At 36.6% G+C, this 25910-nt stretch overlaps 2 protein-coding genes across 2 annotated transcripts; one reads left to right on the top strand and one right to left on the bottom strand.

Annotated features, from left to right (window-relative positions):
- Positions 1-2772: 2772 nt before the first annotated feature.
- On the bottom strand, positions 2773-13128 carry LOC145764362 (uncharacterized). The gene is made up of 8 exons (XM_082575979.1): positions 13101-13128; positions 12532-12617; positions 8073-8310; positions 6928-7086; positions 4761-4942; positions 4136-4322; positions 3704-3868; positions 2773-3216 (listed from the first exon to the last, which is right to left on the bottom strand). Exons 1-8 carry the CDS (start codon positions 13126-13128, stop codon positions 2873-2875), a joined length of 1389 nt encoding a protein of 462 aa, XP_082432105.1. The 3' UTR covers positions 2773-2872.
- Positions 13129-24697: 11569 nt separating this feature from the next.
- Positions 24698-25832, top strand: LOC145765398 (glutathione S-transferase Mu 1-like). The gene is made up of 2 exons (XM_082577216.1): positions 24698-25029; positions 25293-25832. The coding sequence occupies exons 1-2, from the start codon at positions 24717-24719 to the stop codon at positions 25307-25309; spliced, it is 330 nt and encodes a 109-aa protein (XP_082433342.1). The 5' UTR covers positions 24698-24716; the 3' UTR covers positions 25310-25832.
- The last annotated feature ends 78 nt before the right edge of the window (positions 25833-25910 follow it).

Raw genomic sequence — 25910 nt, 5'->3', positions numbered from 1 at the left:
GCTTCTTTGACAGATAAGTCCTAACAATTTTACATACTTGTATTGGCTTTTATCAACTGACCAAAGGCCAGGTAATGAAAATTGAAAAAGTGAAATTTCCATTCGCTAAAGTGTTGCTGTCTGTGAGTTCTTCCATCCACTAGGTGCTGCTGAATGGAGAGCAGTCTTCAAAAATGAGTTACTCAAGTGCTGCTTTGTTCAAAAAGGGGGTTGCTCAAACGATTGAGATAATGGGGCGAATTCGCAATGGCAACCTCATTTGGATTAGTCGATTAGCTTGAGTAGGTGTAGAAAATTTTAGGCTGCACTTCCTTCACAAAGGGTTGATGTACCATTTCTTTTTGACTTAAACTTTGGCTCTTATGCCGTTGGACTTTATCATCAAAAAAAAAGAGTGATTTATTCTTTGTATTTGATTGAAAAAAATCTTCTTATGGTTATTTTTACTTCCTCACCGATGTTTTGAAAAGATTCTATTTGCAAAAAGTAATCTTTTTGAATAACTATAAATTTACTAACATGGCAAGTTAAAACTTAACTTTTTTTGTGGGTTTCAGTGCATAGTAAAACACTTTCTTTAAGTTTTGCTTTTTTTTCAATGTCACCACTTGAGACGACTGAGCAGTGATTGATGTATATTTAAACCGGAAAAGAAACACAACACATCGGTAAAACGTCCAAGTCTGCCGTGGTATCAAATACGACCTGAACAAATAAAGGGACTTGAAACACGCGATGTCTCAAAACTACACAATGCGATCACTTCGTGCTTTTCACTGGAAGGTCTAGGAACAAGGGATAGTTTGATATCTTTTCATCATCAATCACAATTGCGTTTTCAACATCTAATCGTGTTAAAACGACGAAAAAATATCAACAAATGGCGGTCGGGTTTTTAAAATATTGTTTCGGTATTAAACAGCAGTAGGGCTAAGATTTTTTCTGAAAGCAAGCTTCAGTCAAGCTGCAATTATGATACGTATACTACAGTTTAAAATCTACCTTTTTAGTATATTTTTTGGCCATATTCTGAAGCAAAAATTTCCATAACTGACGTGCTTTCTCTGGAATATCTAGTGTTGGTTCGCTTTTATTTATTACAGTTCTCCAAGATCAAAACTAAGCAATAAATGTTTCAATCATCACTCTTAGGCTGCTGTCATGCACTAAAAAGTTTTTGCTGAAACTTGGTTACTTCCTGGGCTCTTCACCATAAACATCAAAAGTTTAAAGAGTGTTTTATCAACTCTTCTTTCAAGTACAAATTTTTTTTCAAACTTTTAATAGTAAAGCATAAACTGCGTAGTTTAAAAACGTCAAGGTGATTTGGCAATACAAAAATTAAGGAATATTAATTTACAACAGTTGTTTAAATCATAATCATAGAATCTTAATAGAAGAATTTCATACAAGTATGATATACCAATTGACCAACAAACAAAACAACTCTTTCCTGTTAGTATTGTTAATTCTGATAACACGTTATTTTGTGTACTTTAGGGTTTTAGGCTACTTCCAAAAACAAAGTTGGGATCGGTGAGCAACGTCTTACGCTGGACGTGGTACAAGATAACTTTTCGTTGTTCATGTGAACTACAACGGCATTTTGAGGATTGCATGGGAAAAGCAAAGCTTCAAATTTGCCATTTTTAGTAACCAAAAAAAATACTACAATTCTTATATGTAGCCTAAATGGTTTTGATGTCGAAATTAGTTTTCCATTAATGTAGTTTAAATAAGCGATCCCGTACATTTCTGTGGTCTAGAGAACACTTTTAAAAAAATTAACAAAACTGTGCACCCTAAATATTGCAAGAATAACTCTTGAATACTGATAACTCTTGAATATTGAAATTGATGCGCAAACGAAACTCTTTAAGCACCATGAATTTTTAAAAGGACTTTGGTCTACAAGTTGAGAACACCTGCTCTAAATAAACCCAATGCTTAAATCTTGACGAGAGTATGTTTAATAAGGATAGAGGATTTTGGTTGTAAATCCAAGAGTTGAGTTGTGAGATCTGGTAGTAATGTCAATAAGCTATATCTGTAATCAACAGTAGCAATGATAGGGGGTCCAGAAGGCACTTTTGGACACGAGCCGAGATCACTTTTAGGTGCCAAAGCATTTTCAAGATGCCTGAAAACATGAAGAAACCACAGCGCGTTCTTTGGATATAGTGCGTTTTTCTTATAAATGCCTTGCTTTAAGGCCTAAGAATTTTATTGGTACCGGGCTCAAAATATCCTCTCAACGGCTCTGGCCTCTGGTAATCAACGTTCACTCTGGAAGTTCTATCAAGCTGTTCATTTAGAAATATATTTGGGTATTAAAACTCTAGATCAAATCAGTCTGCAACTTATACTGAACGAATCATTGTAGTTCACTATTGTTGCAAAAATCGTTTATCTAAAAACCACCGCAACAGCATTCAGTGAGTTCGTTCAGTATTAGAACGTATATAGATTCTTAGCAGATGAGAACCAAGAAAAGGTAAAACCTAACTGTAACAACTGTCTTCCTTTTTGTTTATATTCTGCGTGAAAACTGAGACCAGTATGCCGATTGCGGTTGTTTATTTCTCTGGACATATATTTTAGAATACGCCACTGTTTGTACTTTGCAGTGAATTTTTGATTTGCAACAGTAAAAAAGCTTTGCTTTTCCGCTTTCAAATTGTTTTGCACCAAGTCATTTTATGAGGTCAAATTGTACAACAATAAAGTCACTCTATCACAAATATTTCAATGTACCAGATGTCCTCGGACCAAATCACTGTAGCTTACTGTTTCAACAGCATCTTTGTGTGATGTTTGTCAGCTTTAACGTTTTAACGCCTAACATCATAGGTTGCCATGTGCATTCAATGGTTCATCCTCCATTCGATTTCTTAGACAACTTTTTCGCATTAAGCATTTGGAAAAGTAAATTTTGCTCATTATAAAGGATGTTTCTTTCTTTTCTGCCCCATCTTTCTTGAAAAAGAGAAACTCTTTCATTTTTTTCTCGCACCATTTCTTCAATCAGAGCAGGAGTGAGTTCAACCTCAGTTGGATAGTCATGCAGAATTGTAAATCTTGAGTTTGTGATTCCACGGCGAAAGTTGAATCTAGGTATTTCTCCGAATTCTTCTGTGCTACCAAATGTAGAAGTCATACCTCTTTGATTTCGACTGATTTCTCGAAAAACCCATCGTAGGTTATTTGTCACTGGAGCTATAAAACACAAAGTTGAAAGAGTTTAAACAAATTAGCCTACAGCAATGATAAAAAAAAAAAGAGTAGCCTAAGCAACCATGCCTGCCTTGGCCTAATTGCAACGTAAAAAACACGTTAGACATAGCCAATTATTTTACTAAGCCTATGGCATTGCATTCAACACAGTCAAATATCGCATTGCCAATTCAATTGTTTTTAGCCATGTGGGGTTGTAGGTGAAGGTTTGATGTGGGTATTTTTGGGCTACCAGGGAAGAAACAAAAAAGCCTTCCTGTTTTCGTCAAGTAAAACTTCATATCATTCATTTAACGACGGTAACACATTCTACTCATGTGCTGAAACTTAGAAAAGCCTCTATTGTTTGACGAAAGCCTAAGAATTGGTATTAGAAAATTATATATTGAAGCTTTTTTAATGACTTTGAATCACTGCAGTACAGACTTTTGAACAGCATAGTCTTTGTTAAACCACCTGTCAAACTCACTTGCGCACAACTCATCATAGTCAGAGCAGCAGTCTTGAAACCTTTTGCAATCGCTGTCACATTTGCACAGCATGCTGGCGCATCTAGTATCTGATTCCTGGCAAGTAGACATGGATGCTCGCTTACATTGCGGATAGCCAGGAAAATTTCTAAGGCAGGACAAACCTATAAAACGAGGGACAAAAAACTAAAGAAATCAAATTGATAGTGGAAGGTTGCAAGCTATTATAAAAATTGATGTTAGATGAACGTGAAACATAAATATCGTTGTTTTGGTATAGCCTCAAGGACGGATGAATTTTAAGTCTTTTGTCAAGTTTTTTGTGATGTTGAAATGGCTTTAACAATCACAGTAAAGATTGCAACAGTGTTTTGGTATACTGGGACTGGGCCACCCAGCACAGATTTTCACTTCAACGTCTCTATTCTTACTCAGATTAACTTGATGAGGTCGTTCGAAGACATTACAGTAGTTGACGTCACAGCAGGAGAAGCAAACGTCCCCGTCACTACAAGTAGGATACGATTGCTGAAGCGTCCGACAAGCGGCGGTTTGTTCACAACGCTTCGACACCCGTCGTTTGCCATATCGCATGCGAACTTCTGTCACACACGATCTCTGCAATTCAAAATGCGACCAAATAACTTTTTGGCTATGGTTTCTATTGCTCATCAACAGTGTAGCCTACTTTGGAGCTTAGAATAGATCCTTAAAATTAGACTTAGTTGATATTTATTGAATTCTGGTGCACGTGGTGCTCAGACTGAGGAACAGACCGCAGGCCACATCATCAACGATTGTACCATCTTCAAGCCACCTAACGGAGTGGAAGGTCTGCGCATCTTGGATGATAAAACCAAAAACTGGCTGCTTTCTAATAGCATTCTAATGTAGCGCGGAGAACATCGTGAATCTGATGTGGTAAAAAGAGAGGTCCTCCGCCCCAGAGGGTCATACGGCGAAGAAGTGTATTTGGCCAAAAGGTTGATTTCACCAATGAGACATAAATTTTCAAGATACTGTACAAACAAACGCTGAAATATAATTAGTTTCTACCTGGTTTGGTTGACATTCAACAACTTCTCCTTTGCTGTTGCACTCTTCATTTGATGACGCTTCCTCGCAAACGAAACATCTTAACAGCGGTAGACCGCCACCTCGCGGCAATACTTTTGTATATTCTCCTCCAGTAGCGCCACCAAATGGATCTACCGCTCGAAGATCTTTCGGTAGAACGCCTAATCACAATCACACATACAGTTATAAGATTTTTTTTGCACAAGCATAACATGAAGTTTCAACACGTTTCAACATTTTTTCACGTTTAACACGCCTGTGGCAGTGTGGTAGGAGCCCATGTAGCCTACTTCAAGGGACCATTCAAAAGCGTTGAAATTTTTTTAAAGTTCAAAGGATTTTTACGTCAACTCAGTCTCAACATGCTTGTCAGTGTTAAGGTTTTCAGGTGGCATGTTGTAAATTTATTACCTCTGGTTGTATATGACTTTACTTAATAAAGCTTTGGTAGAGAGTTTGCTTTGTTGAACCATAGAGAAATAAAACAAAGTAACTTCAGCAGGTTTAACATGATGTGTGGTTAGCATACAGTCAGTAGCGTAGCCAAGGGGGGGGGGGGGGGTTGGGGGTTTCAACCCCCCCCTTTGGCACGCGTGTGACGTCACGATATTGAGAATAATGCTTTCAGTCTCTTTATGCTTGAGAATGATGCTTTCAGTCTAAAAAAAAAGCCTAATTTTAAACAAAACTGCATTAAAAGAGCGAGTTTTGCCAATACCAAACATTTAAACATCTCTGCCAGGAATTAGCAACAAGAAAACATAGAGAATTGTAGCTTTATTTCAGAAAAATGCCGAAGAAAACATGATCTTATCCTTTTGCTATGCCACCGGACAGCACCATTTAACAAGGATACTCATACCCACATTTTTGTTGAAAATGCTCTCAGAATGCACCAGATTCAATGTAATTTTTCAAAATTTTCTGAAGGAGGCCCCCAGACCCCCCGCCGCTGGGTCGTCAAATCCCCCCCTTTCAATATTCCTGGCTACGCTACTGCATACAGTTACACTGCAAATTCAAATTTACCTTACAATTTTCATTTTATGTATATTGCAGATATGTAATTCCTGATGAGGACACACGTAGGGGAAGACGGGGCAAAGCGGGACACTTTTCGTAAAAACGTAATTTCAGCAACATTGATTGTTGGATTTAGTTAATTTCTTTTTTAATCGAAAGCCTTAGTTGGTCAGCATATTTGGTTCGAAGATCAAGCGGAATCTTTCTACTCTTATAGTACAAATCAAAAAGAATTTTTTTTTTTAAATGTCCCGCTTTGCCCCAGCCGTGGGGCAAAGCGGGACACTTCATTTTTGCATGATTTGGTACTGTTTAGCCGCTTCTCTCAAAGACAACTTCTTGCTTTTCACATCTTCTATTGCATTCTTAATATTGATAGCCTATCCGTCCATTTACCTATTTCAGTTTTTCTCTTATAGCGACGAACCATTGTCAGAATTAAATTGTGTAGGCCTACCGGTACAATTTAAATGAATGCTGATAAACATTTTACAATCTTGAAGGCTGAAAGAGTTATAAACAAAAATTCAATCAACAGAAGAACCACAGATACAATCTAGACTTCTAGAGTCTCATGTTGCTCTAATGCACTGTCCCACTTTGCCCTAATACAGCTGTCCCACTTTGCCCCAAAGTATAGCCTTTAGAAAATTACATCTCTGCTGAAACCTGTAAAGTTTTAGGTAAAAGTTGCTTTTGTTACCAAAAAATACTGTCTCAATGTCTAAGATAAAAACAAAGCTACCAACAAATTCGCTTATGCTAACAAATGTGGTAGCTATTTTTCCATCTCTTTCTTATAAAAAACCATGCCAAAACACATTTTACTTCCTCACGACACGCGTTGTGCTCTGCCAGTCGCCATTTTTTCACAGCAAATACAGTTTATAGTTGCCTAACTAGTGCTTCCGGTTAGAGGGAGCCAAAGAATACAAAACGTGAGAAATCGCGATGTCCCGCTTTGCCCCGCGTCCCGCTTTGCCCCGTCTTCTCCTACGTGTCGAAAACGTTAGAGTTTATTTTTAATTATGATATATTTGTGTATGTGATACATCATGTTAAACCGCTGAAGTTACTTTGTTTTATTTCTCTATGATTTCACTTAACTTTCCTATGAACTGACCTACACACACGTCTCTATAATCACCGCAGCAATCCCCATTCATCTCGCATAAAGTATCGCAATGGCAAGGTACACCTTGCCCTTCTGCCGGGAGAAAGCCGTTTCTTTCATTCCAAAAGCTGTTTCGACAGAACGGAAAAAACTGAAGGCAAGATTGATCTATGGAATAAAACACAGGAAACGTAAATATGTCATAAAAGATTTGCAATTAAGATCTGAGTAAACTACTTAAGTCGCGTTTTGTGGAAATTGAGTTATCACCAAAAATGTGTTGCATAATGGTCAATGCATGTCTTCGCACAAAGTTTGATTTGAAAACCTTCAACTTGCTTTTTCCCAAAAGCTGTATTTTGTGACTTAAAGTAGTTCATCAACTCAGGTCTTCAATTGCTTTTCTTGTTTAGCTAAACCTGTGCGAGCAATTTGCTAAAAAAAACAAAAAACTTTATAAACTCGCAAATTTGTGAAACACAGCAAGAAAGGTGTTATTGATAAATTACTATTTAGCTCAAAAGAGTAAAAATATCTTCTATTGTTTCACATGTTTACCGTTCGCATTGCTTAACTATTTTGAAAACGAACGTTTACGTTTGCCATAGCCTGCCATTAGCCCATTGCATCTATTTCAAATGCGTCTGAGCAGGTGCAACAAGAACAAAATTATTGCTTGTTCTTGTAAAAGAATGTCACATGAAATTGTATTGTTTTATAAGATTTTTTATGTGTTTTCTCACCTGGTTGTGTGCAATAATAGCGACAATTGCAACAAAAATTATTGCATGGGCAACAATTTTTTTGTTATTTTAATCCAACAGTAATCCGTTCTCATAAACCATAGGTTCTTTCCCAATTGACAGGTTTGTACACTTTTTAAAATAACCTGATTAAGTACCAATTTGCCACAAAAATTCTGACTCATTGCCACATTTTTTGTCATTATTTAATCAAAATGACTACCCAGCATCATTGTCAATCAAAAGCGAAATTTTACTCCTATATTGCCGTGCAAGCTTGCAAGGAAAATGTGTGAACGTTAATTAAAGCTAATCAGCAGGAGTGTTTTCACACATTAAGGGAGTCATTGTTTGTATTTTCAACTACAACGCACAATTGCACAATGCCTGAAAAGACAAAACCTGTCTTACTTCTGCCAACTAACTGTGGGGTTTCAGCAACATTGCAGTGATCGTACGAACAACAGTAATGACAAACTGAATTGTCGTATCCAGCATTGCATCTTTTCCTGCGGTAAACATAACGATCAGATTTCCTTGATGGAACAATATTCTCGTTTGCCTGCACCCGACATGATTTCTCCTGCATACAACCTTTCCGTATTGAGTACACTCCACCGTGGATACGAATCTCGGAAAAGCAGCTAGCCTGTAAAAAAGAAAAGCATACAAAATGACAATCTAAAAATTATAGAACACAATGGGTAACATTTTGAAGATTGTATTTATGACCTGACCGAAAGTCAGCCTAAGATGTCCTGGATACAGTAAGAAGCACTCATCAGGCCATACTGCTGAGATGGTATTCTCGTGTGTAAAGTTTTCTTAAAAATAAAAACTTCGCTTTGTAGCTTTAGAGCAGGGGTTTCCAACCTGAGAGCCATGGCCTCCTCGTGGGCCATGAGCCATTTTCAAGGGGGCCATGGAAAATTTTGAAAAATATTATTTTTTTTAAATTTATCATCTCCAAGTCCACTCCAACACTATATCAGAAAAGAAATAAATTAAAGTTTAATGATTATGAATAATTGAATAGTTATGATAGTGTGTTGTATTTATATCATTTTATCATTCTAACTACCGGTAACTGTATAAATAAGTTTTTTAATTAAAATGACGTTTCTTAATTTTTTCAAAAGGTTGAAAAAAATAGGGGAGCCATTGATTTTTCAAAATTTTCAAAGAGGGCCACGGTGTAAAAAAGGTTGGGAACCCCTGCTTTAGAGTGAAAAGTTTTCAAATTGTAAAGAGTGTATTAATGCCTTGTTCTGACCTTTAGGTTCTTACCATCACTGCACTGATGAGGCCCACAAGGGCGAAGCAGAACTCCATCTGCATTTATTCTTTATAAACATCTCAAGCCTTGAAATTAGTTTATTCTTCCTTAAGCTTAAATAGTAAATGCAATCGATTATTTCGCTATAAACCTCGATGTCTTGGCAGACGTGTTGTGTTGACATTCAATTGTTTGCCTTATGGCAATCGTGCAGTGAAATTGTGTTTTACTGCATAGTCAGTAGCTCCAGGTCTCGTAACAGCCTACGAAGAAATTTAAATAAATTCTGTCTACTAGTCTATTAGTTGTGTTGCATGGAAGAGATTAGAGTTAGCAAATACAATTCATCAACAACAAAATTTTAAGAATGTCTACAAACGTACAAACAAAAACTTAATCCGATCATTTCAAACAATAGTTTCGAAGCTGCGGTTCTGTTTTTAGTTGATATTATTCAAGTCTTGACTCTGACTTCCAGTTTAGGCTGCTAAAACCGTTGTTGGAAATGTTTTTGTGAGCGCAACTATGCTGAAAAACTTTTAACCTGATTATTACACCTCGCAAACACTATCTTCAAAATAATCCTTGAAGCTAATTAATAGGATTACAAGACATTTGGAAATGCACAGTATACAAAATTTGGTTTATTGCAATATACAACATTTTAATCGTGTTGCCAAGTTTTAAAACAAGTTTGAGACAAGCGATTATCGCCGACAGTGTTTTTTAGTTTTTCTAATGGTGATATTTTGAACAAAGCACTTTACCTCCATTGTTCAGCATGTGTGGTGTTTTTGATTGATGCTATATGCACAGTACAAACAAATGCCCAACCATGTATATTGTACCCTTTTTGGTACACCTTAGTTCTGTAGGTGTGCTCTATGTACCACCATGTTGTAGTATTAAAAGGGTGTTCCAACTTGTGTCGTAATTAAGACAGTAATGTATGTATTAGGCCTGCTATAAAATTATACGTTTAATTTATAGCATGCTGATTTTGTTTATATCACAAAAATGTTCAACGTCAAGCAGAACTAATTAGGTACGTAAATGAAATCATTATTATCAAAGGAATCTGTATAACGAGCCTCACGCAATAATGAACTGTCGAAGATAGATCTATGTAAAAAAAGACAGAGGTCTCCTCTTTTCGAGCTGGATAGCCTATCAGCTATGAATCGCATTCTAATTCGGCTATGTCATATTTGCATCAAAATTTCGGTTTCTTTACACGGATGCCCGTGCTCCAATGGTGCTAAAAAACCTTTCGTAGACTGTAAGGATGTTTGTCATATTAATGTTTCAAAATTACTTCAAAATTTTGAAATATCTTTTTACGCTTTGAAGTGAAATTCTTTGCCTTGGTGTCGTTCCAGTTTGTTTAATCGAAATATTTGACATAAAACAAAATGATTTGTCAATTAATCAGGGCTCAGGCTTATGAGTAGGCTATTCAGGACCAAAGCATCTGACTTCGTTTCGATTCGTTTTGATTTCGTATGCTTTCGCATAACGTTTTTGTAAAAAAAAAAAACATTTAAATAATGTCCTTGGACGCTTTATTTTTGAATCACAGAACTATTCAGAAGTTTGTTGATACGTTGTAGAATAGATCTATAGCATCTACAGACAATTGGCACTTCCTGTATATAAAAATGTTCAGATTAGTTTCATGCATTTGTGAAACAAACTTGAGCAGTAATTTATCTTGCTAGATTGGGGTGCAGTAATGTTCGAGTGTATTTTATAAGTGTGCCTTGTTTAGAAAACATGTGACAGCCTCTAATTTGCGCACAGAATGGCCAGTTTATATGACAAGCATAAAACATTTTTTAAATTGTAAAATTCTTAAACGTAAACTAAACGTACAATCTTAAAATGATTGAGAAATTCGCAATGCCTAAAAGATGGCTTTTTTACAATGCTGAAAAATTCAGCTCATTATACGCCCACAGTGATGTTCTAAATTGTGGCATTGAAGAATCGTATCACTTGTTTAAAAAATATCGCGTAAGCAAAGTAAGACAACACCGATGTTATGAAAATATGCTTGACAACCTGTTCTTAAACCACAATTTTGTTTGAAAAATCACCTGCATTGTTCGCATTTTGTGGATGCAACAAACAATCAATGCATTGTTGGCGATAAAATCGGTTTTGCGCTTTACGCGAAAAAAGGCAAAACTTGAGTTGTGCCATTTGAAATAACAAAACGCATTACAGTGTTTTTCACTCATTTATTATCTAATAGCGTTGACTTAGCAAAATTAGATATTTTAAAAACGATGCCTAAACATTGATCCAACGTAGATTAAACTTGACACATGTCTCTTTGTTGGCGTGATGTATCTTCAACACGATACTCTTTTACGAACAATAGACTAAGTTTGAAATATGTCCGTTAGCCTCTTACGTCGGCGATTAACTTGAGCTCATAAAAGCTTAAAATGTTTTTTGACAAAAATCGACTTATAAAAATTCATGTAAGCTGTGATATATATCCACTTAGCTGAACACTGCATAAACAATCGCACAAATGGAAATTCATTTTCTTGTTTGCACCATAAACTATCCAAAATTCCGATGACAGCGCGATAACATGAAAATATGTAGAGGCTATAGGCCCTATAGCTAAACTGGCAAATTTTCATATGCAAGGCTGAACATTACACTACTTAAACGCTTTTGTTAAAATAATAATAATAATGAGCCTATTAATTCAATAGTAACAACTTTACAGCGGTGGGGTGGCGCAGCGGATAAGGTGCTCGCTTTTCAATCATGCAATCCTGGTTCGATTCCCTGGCTTAAGCTGGTTGTTGAAAAACACCGCTCGCCTCTACTCAGGGTGTAATAAATTGAGTAGGACCAGTTGCTGACGAAAAGGCGGCCGAGAGAAAGGAAGTGGCCACCCTACTCTCGTTACCCTACTCTCGCAGCGGATAAGGTGCTCGCTTTCTAACCATGCAATCCTGGTTCGATTCCCGGCTTAAGTTGGTTGTTGAACAACACCGCTCAACTCTACCCAGGGTCTAATAAATTGGGTAGGACTAGTTGCTGAAAGAAACGCGGCCAAGAGAAAGGAAGTGGCCACCGTACTCTCGTTAATTCTAAAAGGCTTAGTATAATGAGAGTTTTATCTTCTCATCCCCTGATGCTTGGATCAAGCATTGGACTCACCTTTACCTAGTGACAACTTTAAAAAGATTAGCAAATTTTATGACAATTATTATTTAAGCAAAAATCTTTATAATATTTTGATTTTTTTAGCTCGGCCTTTGTTACAACATAGAAGCTCAGACAAAATATACAATTAAATGTGAAAACAAATACTATGTGAAATTATTTAACTTTTTGTAATAATCCTATCAAACTCTCTAGAAGCTGTTACTAGTTCAGCAGCCTTCCATTCTAAGTTAGTTAAAAAGAGCTGCATAATGTACAACCGACAATGTTTCCAAGTTTAGTTATTTTTATAGTTTAGCAAAGTTATTTCTTCATAAAAATTTTAATTTTCCAAATACGTTAGGCCTCTAAGGCCTGATAAAACAATAATACCAAAATACCAGTAACTAGTCGGATGCTAATTACCTGCTGAGAAGAACATCTTTCAATAGTTCCATTCAGGTTACATTCGTGATTGCTGGATACTTCGCTGCAGGTTACGCAATGCAAACCTGGAAAGGCATTTGTCATGATATATTAATAAATTGAAGTTGTGATTTAGGAAATATGAAAACAAGTGCAAAACGCAGTCACCAATAATTTCACTTTATAAACGTTGTATTGCAGAATGCAGAGTTTTGAAGTGGATCAAAACACCTGCTTTAAACCACGACAAACTCGAATCAGAAACGCCTAAATCCTTGCTTAGTTGCTGTACTCTCCTAAAAGCCTGTTTTACCATGTTTTACTCATGGTGAAAACCTCTGAAGGTTCTTATTCAAACATAATTAAAATACAAAACTGGAGAAAAGGTAAACACTAGGTTGCATTATAACTTGATGGATTGATTCAATGAGCAGGTGACGTTGGATTAGTCACTAGATATTTAAGAAATTAGTGTCAACATTTTGCCGAATAGATCTTCGTGCTGTAGTCTATAGGCCTATAGACAAAAAGGAAAATAGGCTTATATGGCAACAACACAGAAAACTCACCTTGGCTTGTTGATGCAAGAAGTGACATCATAATCAGCAGATGACAATACATCAGTGAATAGCCAGTAAAAGAATGTAGCTTGGGTAAAAATACCATTTTAACAACAGTTTGCACAAAAAAAGTTATTTCCAAGTGTGGTGTCTGGATAACTGTATATGCCTGGGAATTATGATCCCTATGTCTCCTAAGACCTATTTAAAGCGACGTGGTAAAGTTGTATTTTAAAATATATATCTTAGTATTTACCAGCTCCGTGGATTGAGGGTAAAGTGGTTGCGTCTGACTCGTTAGACTTGAAGTTCGGTACTATGTCAGTTCAACGATCTTTTAAAAAATGCACTGAATCTGTTTCCTGCTTGCACGCATCTCTGAATAGGTTTTGCTTCGTTTTAATGACATTGTATTACTAGTTGAATGACGTTTTATAAACGTTTGGCTGCAAACTATTTTGATTATCCATCAGATTTCGCACCTTTAAGCTTGTGTAACTTCATAATTAAAATATTTGTCCATCTCAACTTTCATTTTTCCCCTTTAAAATTTGCCTGCTTTGTCATTTTAATCATTTGGGATGCAGGTAGACAGTATTTTAAAACCTGCTTCAACTAATTACTGGACTAGTTAATTGCTACTAAACAATATCAAAATTTGCAACCTATAGTTAATTTTAATTATTCTCATTTAACGTTGAAGAAAGGCCAAACCTGGAATAAATTTATTTAAGCACAGTTTGCATTGCATTAATGACTCCCACGTCTCGCGTTTAAGTAGAAAAGCATACAAAATCAGGCATCTCGCTGGATGTCATCAACCTTAGGCCACATTGCTGTATAGCAAAGGAGTTAAGTATTTATTCGTATTAATACAATTTTGGTAGAGAGGTGACTTTCTTTAACCATAGACAGATAAAACCACGCAACCATACCGCATTTAACATCATACAATTAGAGTGAATATAAAACTATAAACTACGAACGTTTTCGGCCATAGGCCACTCAAGTTAGCCCTTCTCAAGTAACGAAAATAACTGATTTTACAATAACATCTACATTGAAAAACTCAGTTATTTTCAATGTTATTTTCTATTAACTCATTTATAACTCAATTATAACTCAATTATTTTCAATGTGCCGGTAGATGTTATTGTAAAATCAGTTATTTTCGTTACTTGAGAAGGGCTAACTTGAATATGGCCGAAAACGTTCGTAGTTTATAGTTCTATGTTTACTCTAATTGTATGATGTTAAATTCCGTGTGGTTGCTTGGTTTTATCTGTCTATTCGTATTAAGTAACCTAAAGTAATTTCATTTATAAAGTACTCGTATCCTTAATTCTAATGTACCCGCACTTAACAGTCAAAGAGCTTTTATCAGTGCATGGCTGCCATAAGCTATTTGTACAGTACACGTGGACGGCAGCATAAAGTTTTATCTACAGCCACAAGTTGTGCACTTCTGACCTACTCTGTATCTTTTACGTAAACACAGTTTCAGCACCCTTTTTTTCATATTAAGCCGTTGGTCACTGATGTCTTGACAAAATGCTTCCCGCAGAAAAGCAATGAGCAACGTGTATTTCCGCTCTTGCTTCATTAACTAATTTTTCCAAAATATGTTGATGATGTTTTTATAACACTTTGAAGTTACATCCTACATTAAAGTATGTTCAGCTAAGATTTAGCATTGTACTACAAACGCTCAATGTCTCTTTCGTGCTAAGTAACTTATCATCTCATCCTGATAGAAAAATCTGTGTGAATAGCTGAACTATGCCTACATATAAGAGTCTATTGTAAAAAAAACTTGGAACTAAAAATTCATTACAACTCAAATCTTGTTTGTTATCACTTATTCGTATGCCACACCTCATCACGTCATTTGTTGAATATATGTAAATGTAAAGGTACTTGTTGAACAATGACAAAAAATGCGTTGCAGTGCTTGTTGCTCCGACCGGAGTTTGCTGCCTTTTTCCTCCATTAGATCGGATGACGTAGGGCAGACTTGTTAAATGTCAACATGCCTTGCACCAAGAGAATTTAGGTCTCGAAAGGTGTTGCGTAGTCAATAGCGTACGTGTGGTGATGTAAACAAAAGAAGATATCTCTTCAACAAAAGATTAATGCGAATACCATAGACAAACCGGTCGTACCGCTTTTAAGTTTGTCACTCAATTTTCGTTTTAGTGAGTCGATCATAGACCAATTGATTTAATATCACAAACTTACAAATTGCTGTAATTAATCAAAACTATCCTAACTTATTTCATTTAGGTTACGTTTCGTCTCTGTGGTAAATCTTTGTTTAAATAAGAGTCTATTCGTTCTATTGATTGTGCAGTGTAGTTTTTACGTTTACACAAACAATAGATTCATTGAAAGGTGGCAGACTTGATGAGAGGAAAGTTAGAGCTCGATTCCAATCCGGGGCCCCAATGAAAAAACCTATAAAAACAAAAGCCTATGCACCACTTAAAAACCCAAAAGTTACCTCAAAGAATGGAAAGATATGACGAAAATTAAAGTAAAATCATCGATAAAAGAGATCAGTGGCATAGCTAGGGAATGTGCCGGAATGTGCCGCCCGGGGCGGATTCAGATTTTTCCGCCCCTTCAAGAAAAAGCATGTGAAAATGAATTGCGTTTTTTATCAGATTATAATCAAAATCAAAAACCGCAGTCTGAAAGTGCCGCCCCTAGACGTGCCGCCCGGAGCGGTTCGCCCCCTCTGCCCCCCCCCTAGCTACGCCACTGAAAGAGATACAGTAGTTTTCGTCACAAAAGCAAGAGGTTTAATGAAAAATGGATTGGTAATACCAATGCAGCTATAGGAGGGTACAATGATATGTTTTACTTTTTTGCTCACATAAAAGGTTTTGCGTCTGTAAAATCATACGGGGCCAAGATGCAAAAGTAGTCTACCCTGAAATTCCTGTCAAATCTAGTCTACTGGGTGAGTGGTCGTCTAGGTACCGGTAGCTAAAAACAAAAGCTAAATTTTGGACTAAAGTAGCCCATTTCTATAATTATGTTGGTGGGCGGTAGCCCCTCCATTTATTTTCCAAAGTCAAAAAACCTACTTTTGAAAAACCAAACAAAATAGTGCCGGAAGATGTAGGCCAATAGGCCAGCATTAATGTAGGTAGGCTATGCCTTTCTTCAAATCATAGGCTACTCTTTAAGCCTAAATACTTTCAAAACTAGCTGCACCGCATATTAGTTAATTTTCGTATTTTGTTATACTTATTTTGCTACTCTTTTTTATACTTATTTTGTTATTACTTATTTTCGTTATTTGTTATAGACCTACTGTTAGAGATATTAAACCAAAAGTTATATCTTGAAAGGTACGGGCGGTGCTTAGATTTAATCATTTTATGGACAAGATTTACAACGCAGACAACCAATACTTTCTCCCATAGACGGTCAAGTCATATTTTATCAGTTTGTTTTTGAAAATCAAAAATTAAAGAGCCAAAAAATGTAAATACCAAACTCATGTTCAGCAAACACACGTTTCGAAAACTATACTGTCTTCATCTTCAGTGTTATAAATGTGAATCTCTTAGCTTATCTCTTAGCTTTCTCACAAAAACAAAAATGTTAATCTCTTAGCTTTCTCACAAAAACATCAACTATGGTTTAAATGGCTTCAAAGCAAAAAATATCCTGTCAGCAGGTTTTTCAACAACTGGGCGCTTCTTTTGTAGGTATCCTATAGCTGTTACCGTAGGCTACTCTATAATACTGTAGTTCGTACGAATCGTACCATAGGCTACTACATGGATGAACTCAGGGATTTCTACCAAAAACTACTATAAAAACCTACTAAAAACTAACCTCAACTATCACAAGATGTTCAAGATGTGGTGATATTCTGTTTCTATTCCGACGCTTCGTCAATCAGGCTAAATTGAATTTCATTTTGCATGTTTAGTTGGCTTACATTACAACAACTTGGTGCAGTGTTTTGCCATGCTTGACGAGTAATCACCCCCTGATCTAGCCCCCTAAAAAGTCAGTCGTGTCTGATTGACGAAACCTAGGAATAAAAGCAGATTATCACCTAGTTATAGCCTGCATGCATACCATAAGTAAAGTGACGAAGGAGTACCAAAGTAAAATTTGAAAAAAAGCAAAGGTCGTCTGAAAGTGTCATAGCCTACCCAAAACAACGCTTGAGATAAACGACTCGACTTTTTGGTCTTGGTTTGGCTATTTCAGCTCCAACGAAAAACTACGATAACCGGTAGCCTATATATTTTTTCCACCACTAGAACCTTGCCGCCTTTGGATATGTTCAGTTGTTTACTGACCACGCAGTATCTAATGGATTGCTATGCTACTGACAATAGAGTAACATCCTTTTTCCTAACTGGTAGCCTAGGGTACTAGGGTAGCCTATTGGCTATTTGACTGTATATGAGCATGTGGCTGGTATTTCAAAACAAGCTACGAAAGATAAAATTGTGAATCTTTTCTTAATCAATAAATAAATTCATTTGAATATTGGCCTAAGTGGGCTACTTATATCACTTAGGCCTATAGTCGTCTCTAGGCCTACTGTAAGCCTACATTCTTTAGCATTGATTGCACTTAGATCAAAATTATTATTAGACTACACCGAAAGGTTATTGGAAACATTCGGTCTTTTGGTCTCAACACCAAAGACGAGCAGACCTTGTGCTTCGTTTGGTGCACAAGGATACAGGTTTGCGGGCTATAGCTACAGTAGGCCTACCTTTTAGCACCACAATTGCAAGAAGGAGAACGCAGTATGGCACTCAGAAATCGTGCCAAGGATTGAGCAAAAACACTTCGACGTCTGTGCGAAAACGGTTGAAAAGTAACAATCCAGGCAAGCCACGCCTATCCTGATAGAGACAAGCCGATCAAGCTGATATTGGTGTGGGAGCAGTGGCGCCGCCAGACCTTCAACATTGGGGGGGCAAAATATTGACAGTGCAAGACAGTAGCATAGTCAAAAATTTTGAAAGGGGAGGTGTTGACAGCCGGCGGGCGAAGCCCGATGGCGTGTTCGCCGAAGGCGACACTTAGCGGCGGGGGGTCTGGGGGGCCTCCCCCAGAAAATTTTGAAAAATTGCTTTCAGTTTGGTGCATTCTGAGAGCATTTTCAACAAAATTGTGGGTATGAATATTTCTGTAAAATGGTACTGTCCGGTGGCATAGCAAAAGGATAAGATCATGTTTTCTTCGGCATTTTTCGGAAATAAAGCTAAGTCTCTGTTTTCTTGTTGCTAATTCCAGACTGAGATATTTGAAAGTTTGGTATTGGCAAAATTCGCTCTTTTAATGCAGTTTCGTTTAAAATTAGGCAAACTTTGTTTTAGAGACATAGGTTGATTGCTTTTTATGCGAGATTATTACAGTTTTATTATTTATCAATTTTCTCCTTGGTTGATTCAAAAAACGATCTTATTCCGGTAAGTCACTAACTTTTAAGCTCTGAAGTCAACCCAAAGTTTAGAAAATGTAACGTCATAGAGGTCATATATCTTGATGAGTGTCAAACAAAAAGCTTTGAGACAATGAAGTTACTTTAGGCTATTTCTGATATATTCAAGTTTTGTATAACAAATAGCTGTTTAGATGTTAATCTAGATCGAACAAGCGATCTCAGCAGTTGCAGATGGCTTGCATCCTTGCACAGTTTGACGATAAATTACATCATAGGCTAAAACTTTTCTTGTAAACAATGTATTAACATCGGTAAATTCAATTTGAAAGGTTGAAACCCCCGAACTCCCCTCCCTTGGCTACGCCACTGGTGCAAGACAGTGGTATATTATTTAATTTCTCTTGTTTTCTACCAGGGCTGGAAAAAATGTTTAGCTTCCCGGGAATCTGTTTTTTAGAGAAAAAATTTCCCGCGGCTTACAATCACGATAATGAGAACCTTATATTTTACTGATCTCCGGAGCTGACGTAAACCTTAAAAGTCATGTCGACATATTCTTGATGCCCCCCTTATCGAAAATTGTTCTTTGTATTACCGCTTTGAAGGAGGATTACGACTATGAACAAAAGAATAAATTTTAAACTTCATTTTGAATTGAAAAGACATGACATAATGTCTTCCAACCTTAGTTATATATTTTTTCATTACGTAACGTCTTGTAGGAATAAATTGAAAATCAGTATGATCACTCAAAATGAAAGCAATGGGACTACGAATCCTCACTAAACCAATCAATCAATGGTCTTGTTGCACTGAAGATAACAACCTTATATTTTACTGATCTCCGGAGATGACGTAAACCTTAAGGCATAGATCTGTTGACTCAATGCAAACCCTTTGAAGGTTGGGGGGGGGGGGCTGTCAATTCAACTTTTTTGTATCAACAGTTGTATCTCTAAAACCACTGAGGCTGCGACTACGAGATTTCTTGACTTTTCCTAACTTTCATTCACCTCTATTGAGCTGAAATTTTGAGCGAATAAAGGTTATAAATTGAAAGATATAAGGCTTTTCTCAGCACATCCTCTGAAATATTTCATATTCTATTGTGAAACATTTTCCCATCAGCTGGATGAAAGTAATTAATTTGGCCCATATCTCGTTAATCCTAACTGTTTCACAGCGTAAAGGGCATTGGCTGTATGTAAAATAATGTAAAAAAAATTAATCACAACATTACTATGCACGTTCTTCATTACTCTACCAAAAAATAATGCGTAAACTCACGCTACAAATTACACTCATAAGTGACCTCAACATTTCAACGTATATGAGCAGTTCTAAAATTCACATAGTTTTAATTTTCGGATATGCTCAGCGTGAATAATTTTACAAAGTGAATCCCAAATTTTGAAACCGTGCCAAAATAACAGAGATATCACTCCTAAAGCATAAGAATAATTGACATCCCCCCCCCCCAAACTGAGCAAGACTCCAGGAGCCCAACCTTCTAAGAGTTAAAAGTCATGTCGGCTTATTCTTGATGCCCCCCTTATCGAAAATTGTTCTTTGTAGTAGCTTACCGCTTTGAAGGTGGATTACGACTATGAACAACAGAATAAATTTTAAACTTCATATTTGTATTGAAAATACATGACATAATGTCATCCAACCTTATCACATTTTTTCATTACGTAATATTTACCACCACCAAACTACTTTTGACGATCGAATTTGTTAATTTATTATTCGGTAAAATGTTTAGATGATGTCACGTCATTACGCCGATTTGAGATATAATTTCATTCATGACGTCGTATGGATGAAAAACTTTTACAAGTTTTATACTCTGCTGAGATTAAAGAAGAAACATAAATGATAAATATTGGAGAAATTGAGTCTCCTTTACAACTTAAGAATCGAACAACTCAAAACTGCTGAAACAAAACGTTTTGTTTAAGTAAAAGAATCACTGCAAGCAACCAATGCCAAAATGCGCGCGGAAGAAGTCATGGGAGTGTGAGGTTTGCTACTGTAGAAAAATCTTTTTATCTACTGTACAATTTAGTCATCAAGGTTTTCCATACTTTTTTTTGAAGAGAGAGCTTTTACCTCCTCCCCCCCCCCCCCCCCTTGCAACTTGAGTTGACTTACTTGAGGTTGGGATCCAAATATTAAAATAATAATATTAATATGAATTAATAAAAAAAAATTTTTTTTAAAGATGATGCCCAAAACATTGGGGGGGCAGCTGCCCCGCCTGCCCCCCCCCTGCCGGCGCCACTGTGTGGGAGACAAAGAAACGAAGTCTGGTTGCATTGATTGATTGTGCAAATCTTTATTCTCGGACTGAGAAAGCTTCTTTATAAATTCTTTATAGAGATTTCTTAACTATGGCAGTCTCGCATATGGTAGTCCACTTGTAGGCTAAATGCTAATTTGAACCACTGAAGCAGGCCTTGTCACCAAGATCGACAGAGTGAAGTTTCCGATTGTTGAATTGTCTGTGAATTATTTCTTCGTCCATTAGCATCTAAATGAAGAGCAGTTCTTGAAATGCGTTGCTGAAGCGCAGGTACACCACGAGAGTCGAACCAGCGCTTCTTGATCTTTCAGTTGCTTTGTTCGTGAAGGCAGGCGCTTAACCAATTGAGTTATCGGGACATTTGATCATTTATGTTCTTTTCAGTCCTCAACAAAAAGTTTTCAACCTCGTCCTCAGATATGTTCTACTGGTCAGCTTTGCTGAACAGTCAGCTTTTCTGAACAGCTTTGCTGAACAGTAAAACATATCTAACTGTGCGGTTGGAATCAGTGACTTTCTTCATATTATTAAACGAGGTTGCTCGTTTGGAGAAGAGTCGACAAGAAGTGAGATGGCTCGTGCTTGTCGACTGTAAATAAGTGTTGTTTTTTTTTTGGACGAAAGTTCTGCAAAATAGACGCAAACATCTGGTTAGTCCGCGGGGTGTCTTTGATAAAAGTGTCGACCTTGTAATAGTGAACACTTTAGTCTGTGGAGCCAAGAAAGTGTGCAGTAGGATAGGCTACTCTGCTAAAAAATTGGCAAAAGCCAAGGCTGCTGTTACTGTTGGCTTACTCTACACAGTGTGTTAACCCCGCTGAAACCCACCACCAAACGCTTCACCAATGCATAGTGTTGTTGGACTTCCCCAAATACATTTCCTCGCACTAAGCTCAAAAACTCTACAAAACTCAAGTTCATTTTACCAAGTCTGTTTCACTGTAAATCGACTTCAAGAGTTGGCCTACTTCCGATAAAGAAAATTACCAAAAAAGGCCTTCATTCGTTTTCCACAGAGTTTTGCATGATTTTTAAAAAGGCTTTCAACTCTTGAGACACTGGTTCTGACGGGCTTTATGTGCAAGTCTCGCTTCCTACTTCAACTTTCCAAGTTCTAGAAATTTTTTCTTTTTAAAATTTAATACCAAACCACCACGTGGGGCGCCACGCCATCAACTTGAAAAACTCCCTAAAAAGTATTGGCAACACCGTAGTTTTGCAAACATACAACAGAACCAGGGCGCAGACTAGCCGCTGTAGCAAATTCAACAAAAGTAAAGCTTTGTGGCAGCTTGTCCAGTTGATTGAGCTGCTAAAAACTTGTTTTAATTAAATTAATTATCAGATAATCTTTATTTGGAAGCAGCTCATTACATTCAAAACTTTGTTAATAATATTTACAGTTTAGTCAAAAAATCGACTTAGTACATAGGCTACGGTAGCCTACTATGGTAACATTTCAAATTTAATAATTACAGAAAGTAGGTTTATACAGTATTTATATGTAGTGCAAGATCGTAAATGATAAAAAGCACAGCCTATCAATCAATGGTTTATTTAAATGGAACAGTGTATGGTTGAAATATGCAAGTTGTATAGCCTAGTATCGGCTACATACACTACAAAAGTGGCACAAGTTCCCATACTGGCAGGGCAACAACGAAACGACCATACGGTCTACTAGTCAATTGCCACTCTACAGAAATGATAGTTTTGTCACTTTGGACACAAAAAAATGTAACAGAAAAATATATTGTTCTCGTGTTTCAAAATACGCACCAAATGAAAAAAAAACATTTACCGGTATTTTAGATAAACTTTTAACAAAATTACAAGAAGCAGATTAGATTTCCATACCATATAGCCTGTATATATACAATTTACGATTTTCCATAGCTTAGTAAAATGAGGGCTTTCATGTCTTATGTTACCTACACTTCTTGAATGATACTCTAAGCCTTCTTTATTCAGTAGATGGAATGATTCCCAGCAACAACACTTCAAGTTCAACACAATCGGAAAGGTTACTCAACTGATGTTAACAAAGGTCCGGTTTGACAAATAGAATATTTTTAGCGGTCGGTGAATAAGTTATTTCACATGCAACCAGGAAAGTATTCAGAACTTCCAAAATGGAAACAAGATGTAGCGTGACATTATATAAAAAAGCAAACGTAACCAAGACGGAAAGAAATGTAACCAACATCGCGTGGTTCCCCAATTTATACCCAGCAATAAGTTTGTGAAAAAAGATTTGTAAAAAGCGATTGTTTCAGTACAGTACGTCTTTAGTTTGTATCGGTTATTTTATTGTCATGTTCATAATGATGTCATATTCATATTCCGTTACGCTGACCCGGAACTGAAGTTTGATGACACACTTGTCAGCGCAATTTCGATTACCACGAAAAGCTAGGCCACACGGATTCTAATTGTCTTGGCTTTCTGCTCTAGACAGGTTTTCAACATGCGTTGTCCCAAGAGCGAGAGAGAGATGAGTTCGGCGGTTTTACAGCGTGATATTGGCTTGATATCAAATCATGCTCAAACGCCTTTTTTCAACGCAGCGTTGTTGCGGAATTGCTTTGTTCTGTTGGATACCTAGCGAGAGACATAACGTAAAACAAGAAGTTGCGCTGCAGTTGGTTGGATAATTTAGTGTTTAACAAAAACAGAAATAATTGTAACAAACACTTCATAAAAAAAGAAGTTCTTTTATTTTGCATAAGTGTCATGAAAACAGGGTGGGCGAAACGTATTTTGCCCACCCTCGTTTCACAGCAGGGTGGGCGCCGCCCACCCTATTTCGACGCCTATGGTAGCTTATATTCAAGCAGGTGGTAGGCTTGATTGAAGAGTAACTAAGTTTTCCGTCAAAATCCCGACTAGGTTTAATAACGAGTAAAGTCGCGCCATTATGCTTGCAACTTGTAGCCAGAGTTCGTATCCCCTTTAGAAATGTATTCATGTAGTTCGAGCGTTTTGTCTCGTACGACCAATCCATCCCGAGTAGAAGTAATTGCGAAAGATAACAGATTAAGTAAAGTTCCATGTGGCTGCAACCTGTGTTCAGGATGCATAGCAAATGTCCTGTGGAGATGTGCTAATATCAAGAGTAGTAGAGCGTTGTCTCGCACCTCATGTCCACACGCGCATTAACAAAACAACATATTTTTCTGTTCAATATAACATTTTGTGTGAAAAGCATTGCCCTACCTGCCAAGCTGATACAATCTGCAGACTTTACTAGGAATAGCACGTAAATGAATGGGCGCTACAGTGCTCCGCACCTAAATATCCAGAGTCCAGACGCCACAGTGTGCACGCCTATCGCCTATCTGACCGGCGCCTAACTCTCTCACCTAAAAGACGTGGACCCCCAGTGCAGTGTCTTCATATGTCTATGAGATCCACATTATTGATATCTGAACACTGTTTTATTGATCCATATTTTAAACTTTTTTTAGTTTTGTTAAATCTTTTCTTTGTTGGTGCCAGATTTGTGTGTTTACTTTATCATTGTTTACATGTTTGTGCCATAAAAAAAAATAAAAAAATTGAATTAAAAAAGAATGTATTATAAATCTACTTCACCATATGGGCAGTTATGCAGATACATGCATACTGCTAGTGACATTGAAAATGAGCCAGTTATGATTGTACATCAGAGTACAGTGTTTACCAAAGTACCATAATTTTACCAAAGTAGCCTACAGTAATAAAATTAAAATTAAAAAAATTCAGAACATGTACCCTCATAATATAAGCAGCTTAAAGTATCATACTTACAAACAGAAGGGTGATGTCATTATTTTTCATTTTTGCAAGAGTTGTTTTTCATTTAAACTTGTTTTTAGATTATTTGTATACTTATTGTGTAGCGTTATATATAATGGGTAAATTAATTCTTGGATATTTGGATTTGCGTGGCAAAGGAGAACGGATTCGTTTGATGTTGGAATACCTGGGAATTAACTATGAAAATATTTTTTATCGTTTTGGAGGTCCACCAGATTACAGTCTTGATGAATGGCATAGTGTGAAGCACACCTTGGGACTTCATTTTCCTAATCTTCCTTACCTAATCGACGGTGACATAAAAATGACTGAAAGCTGGGCCATTATGAGGTATCTGGCTCGCAAAAATAATAATCAATTATACCCGGATCTTGGGGAACAGGAAATGTTTTGTGAGATGGCTGCAGGTGTAGTTAACGATTTTCGTACTAATTTTATGCTGATGATTTATAAACCTAATTTTCATGAGCTAAAAGTTGAATACTTGAAAAATCTCCCTAAAAAGTTGGATAACTTTGAAAAGTTTTTGAAGGCTAGAAATTGGCTGGCTGGAGATAAGTTGACTTTTGTTGATTTTGCGTTTTGTGAAACACTTGATCGTCACATCATGTTGGATGCAAAATGCTTAGATAATCACCCTACTTTAAAACATTATTTTGAAACTTTTCAGAATTTGCCACCAATTAAATCATATCATGAATCAAATCGATTCAAGAAATATCCTCTTCACAAGCCAACTGCATATTGGGGTCATGGCCCTTGAAGTTGAATTTGTATTTTAGCTTAGTGTGCAGTACCTTATGTTGCAATTATTTCTAATTGATAAATTATGCCCAAATGCATTTATGTTGTATATATATTAATTTTGTTAACACCAAGAATAGACTACGCAGAATCCTTATCTTTGAGTAATGGTAATGGTGTAATGAGTAATGGTAATACACAGAGCTATGTTTTTGTGTTTGCTTTAAATGTCTGACTGCATGTGAATACTGCAATGTGCAGTTTTATTGCAAAAAGCATTTAACTGGGTTTTGTTGTACAAAAGGAAAAATACATACTTATCATGTTGCCATTTGTAGTGAAAATCTTGTGCTCATGGAATGAAAGTGCACTCAGTTTTAGATGCTTTTTTTACATAATATGCCTAATAGTTTGATACTTTTGCCTTTAAAAATGTATATATAATATATATTATATATTTTTACCAATCCATATTTTTAATTTTTGAAACATTAAACAACATCTATCAGATGTTATTAACTGTATTCTGTTTAGATAGGAGCCA

This window comes from Aplidium turbinatum, chromosome 2, assembly GCF_918807975.1.
Source record: "Aplidium turbinatum chromosome 2, kaAplTurb1.1, whole genome shotgun sequence".
NCBI classification, from domain to species: Eukaryota; Metazoa; Chordata; class Ascidiacea; order Aplousobranchia; family Polyclinidae; genus Aplidium; species Aplidium turbinatum.
The sequence above is the reverse complement of the archived record's forward strand: the minus strand, read 5'-3'. Positions and strand labels throughout refer to the sequence as shown.

Excerpts from the sequence above, each read along its gene's own strand:
- LOC145765398 (XM_082577216.1), top strand. The coding sequence starts at position 24,717 with ATGGGTAAATTAATTCTTGGATATTTGGATTTGCGTGGCAAAGGAGAA.
- LOC145764362 (XM_082575979.1), bottom strand. The coding sequence starts at position 13,128 with ATGTCACTTCTTGCATCAACAAGCCAAG. Across the intron at positions 12,618-13,100 it reads TCTTGCATCAACAAGCCAAG|GTTTGCATTGCGTAACCTGC; the intron begins GTGAGTTTTCTG and ends ATGCCTTTCCAG. Across the intron at positions 3,217-3,703 it reads CTATGATGAGTTGTGCGCAA|CTCCAGTGACAAATAACCTA; the intron begins GTGAGTTTGACA and ends TGTGTTTTATAG.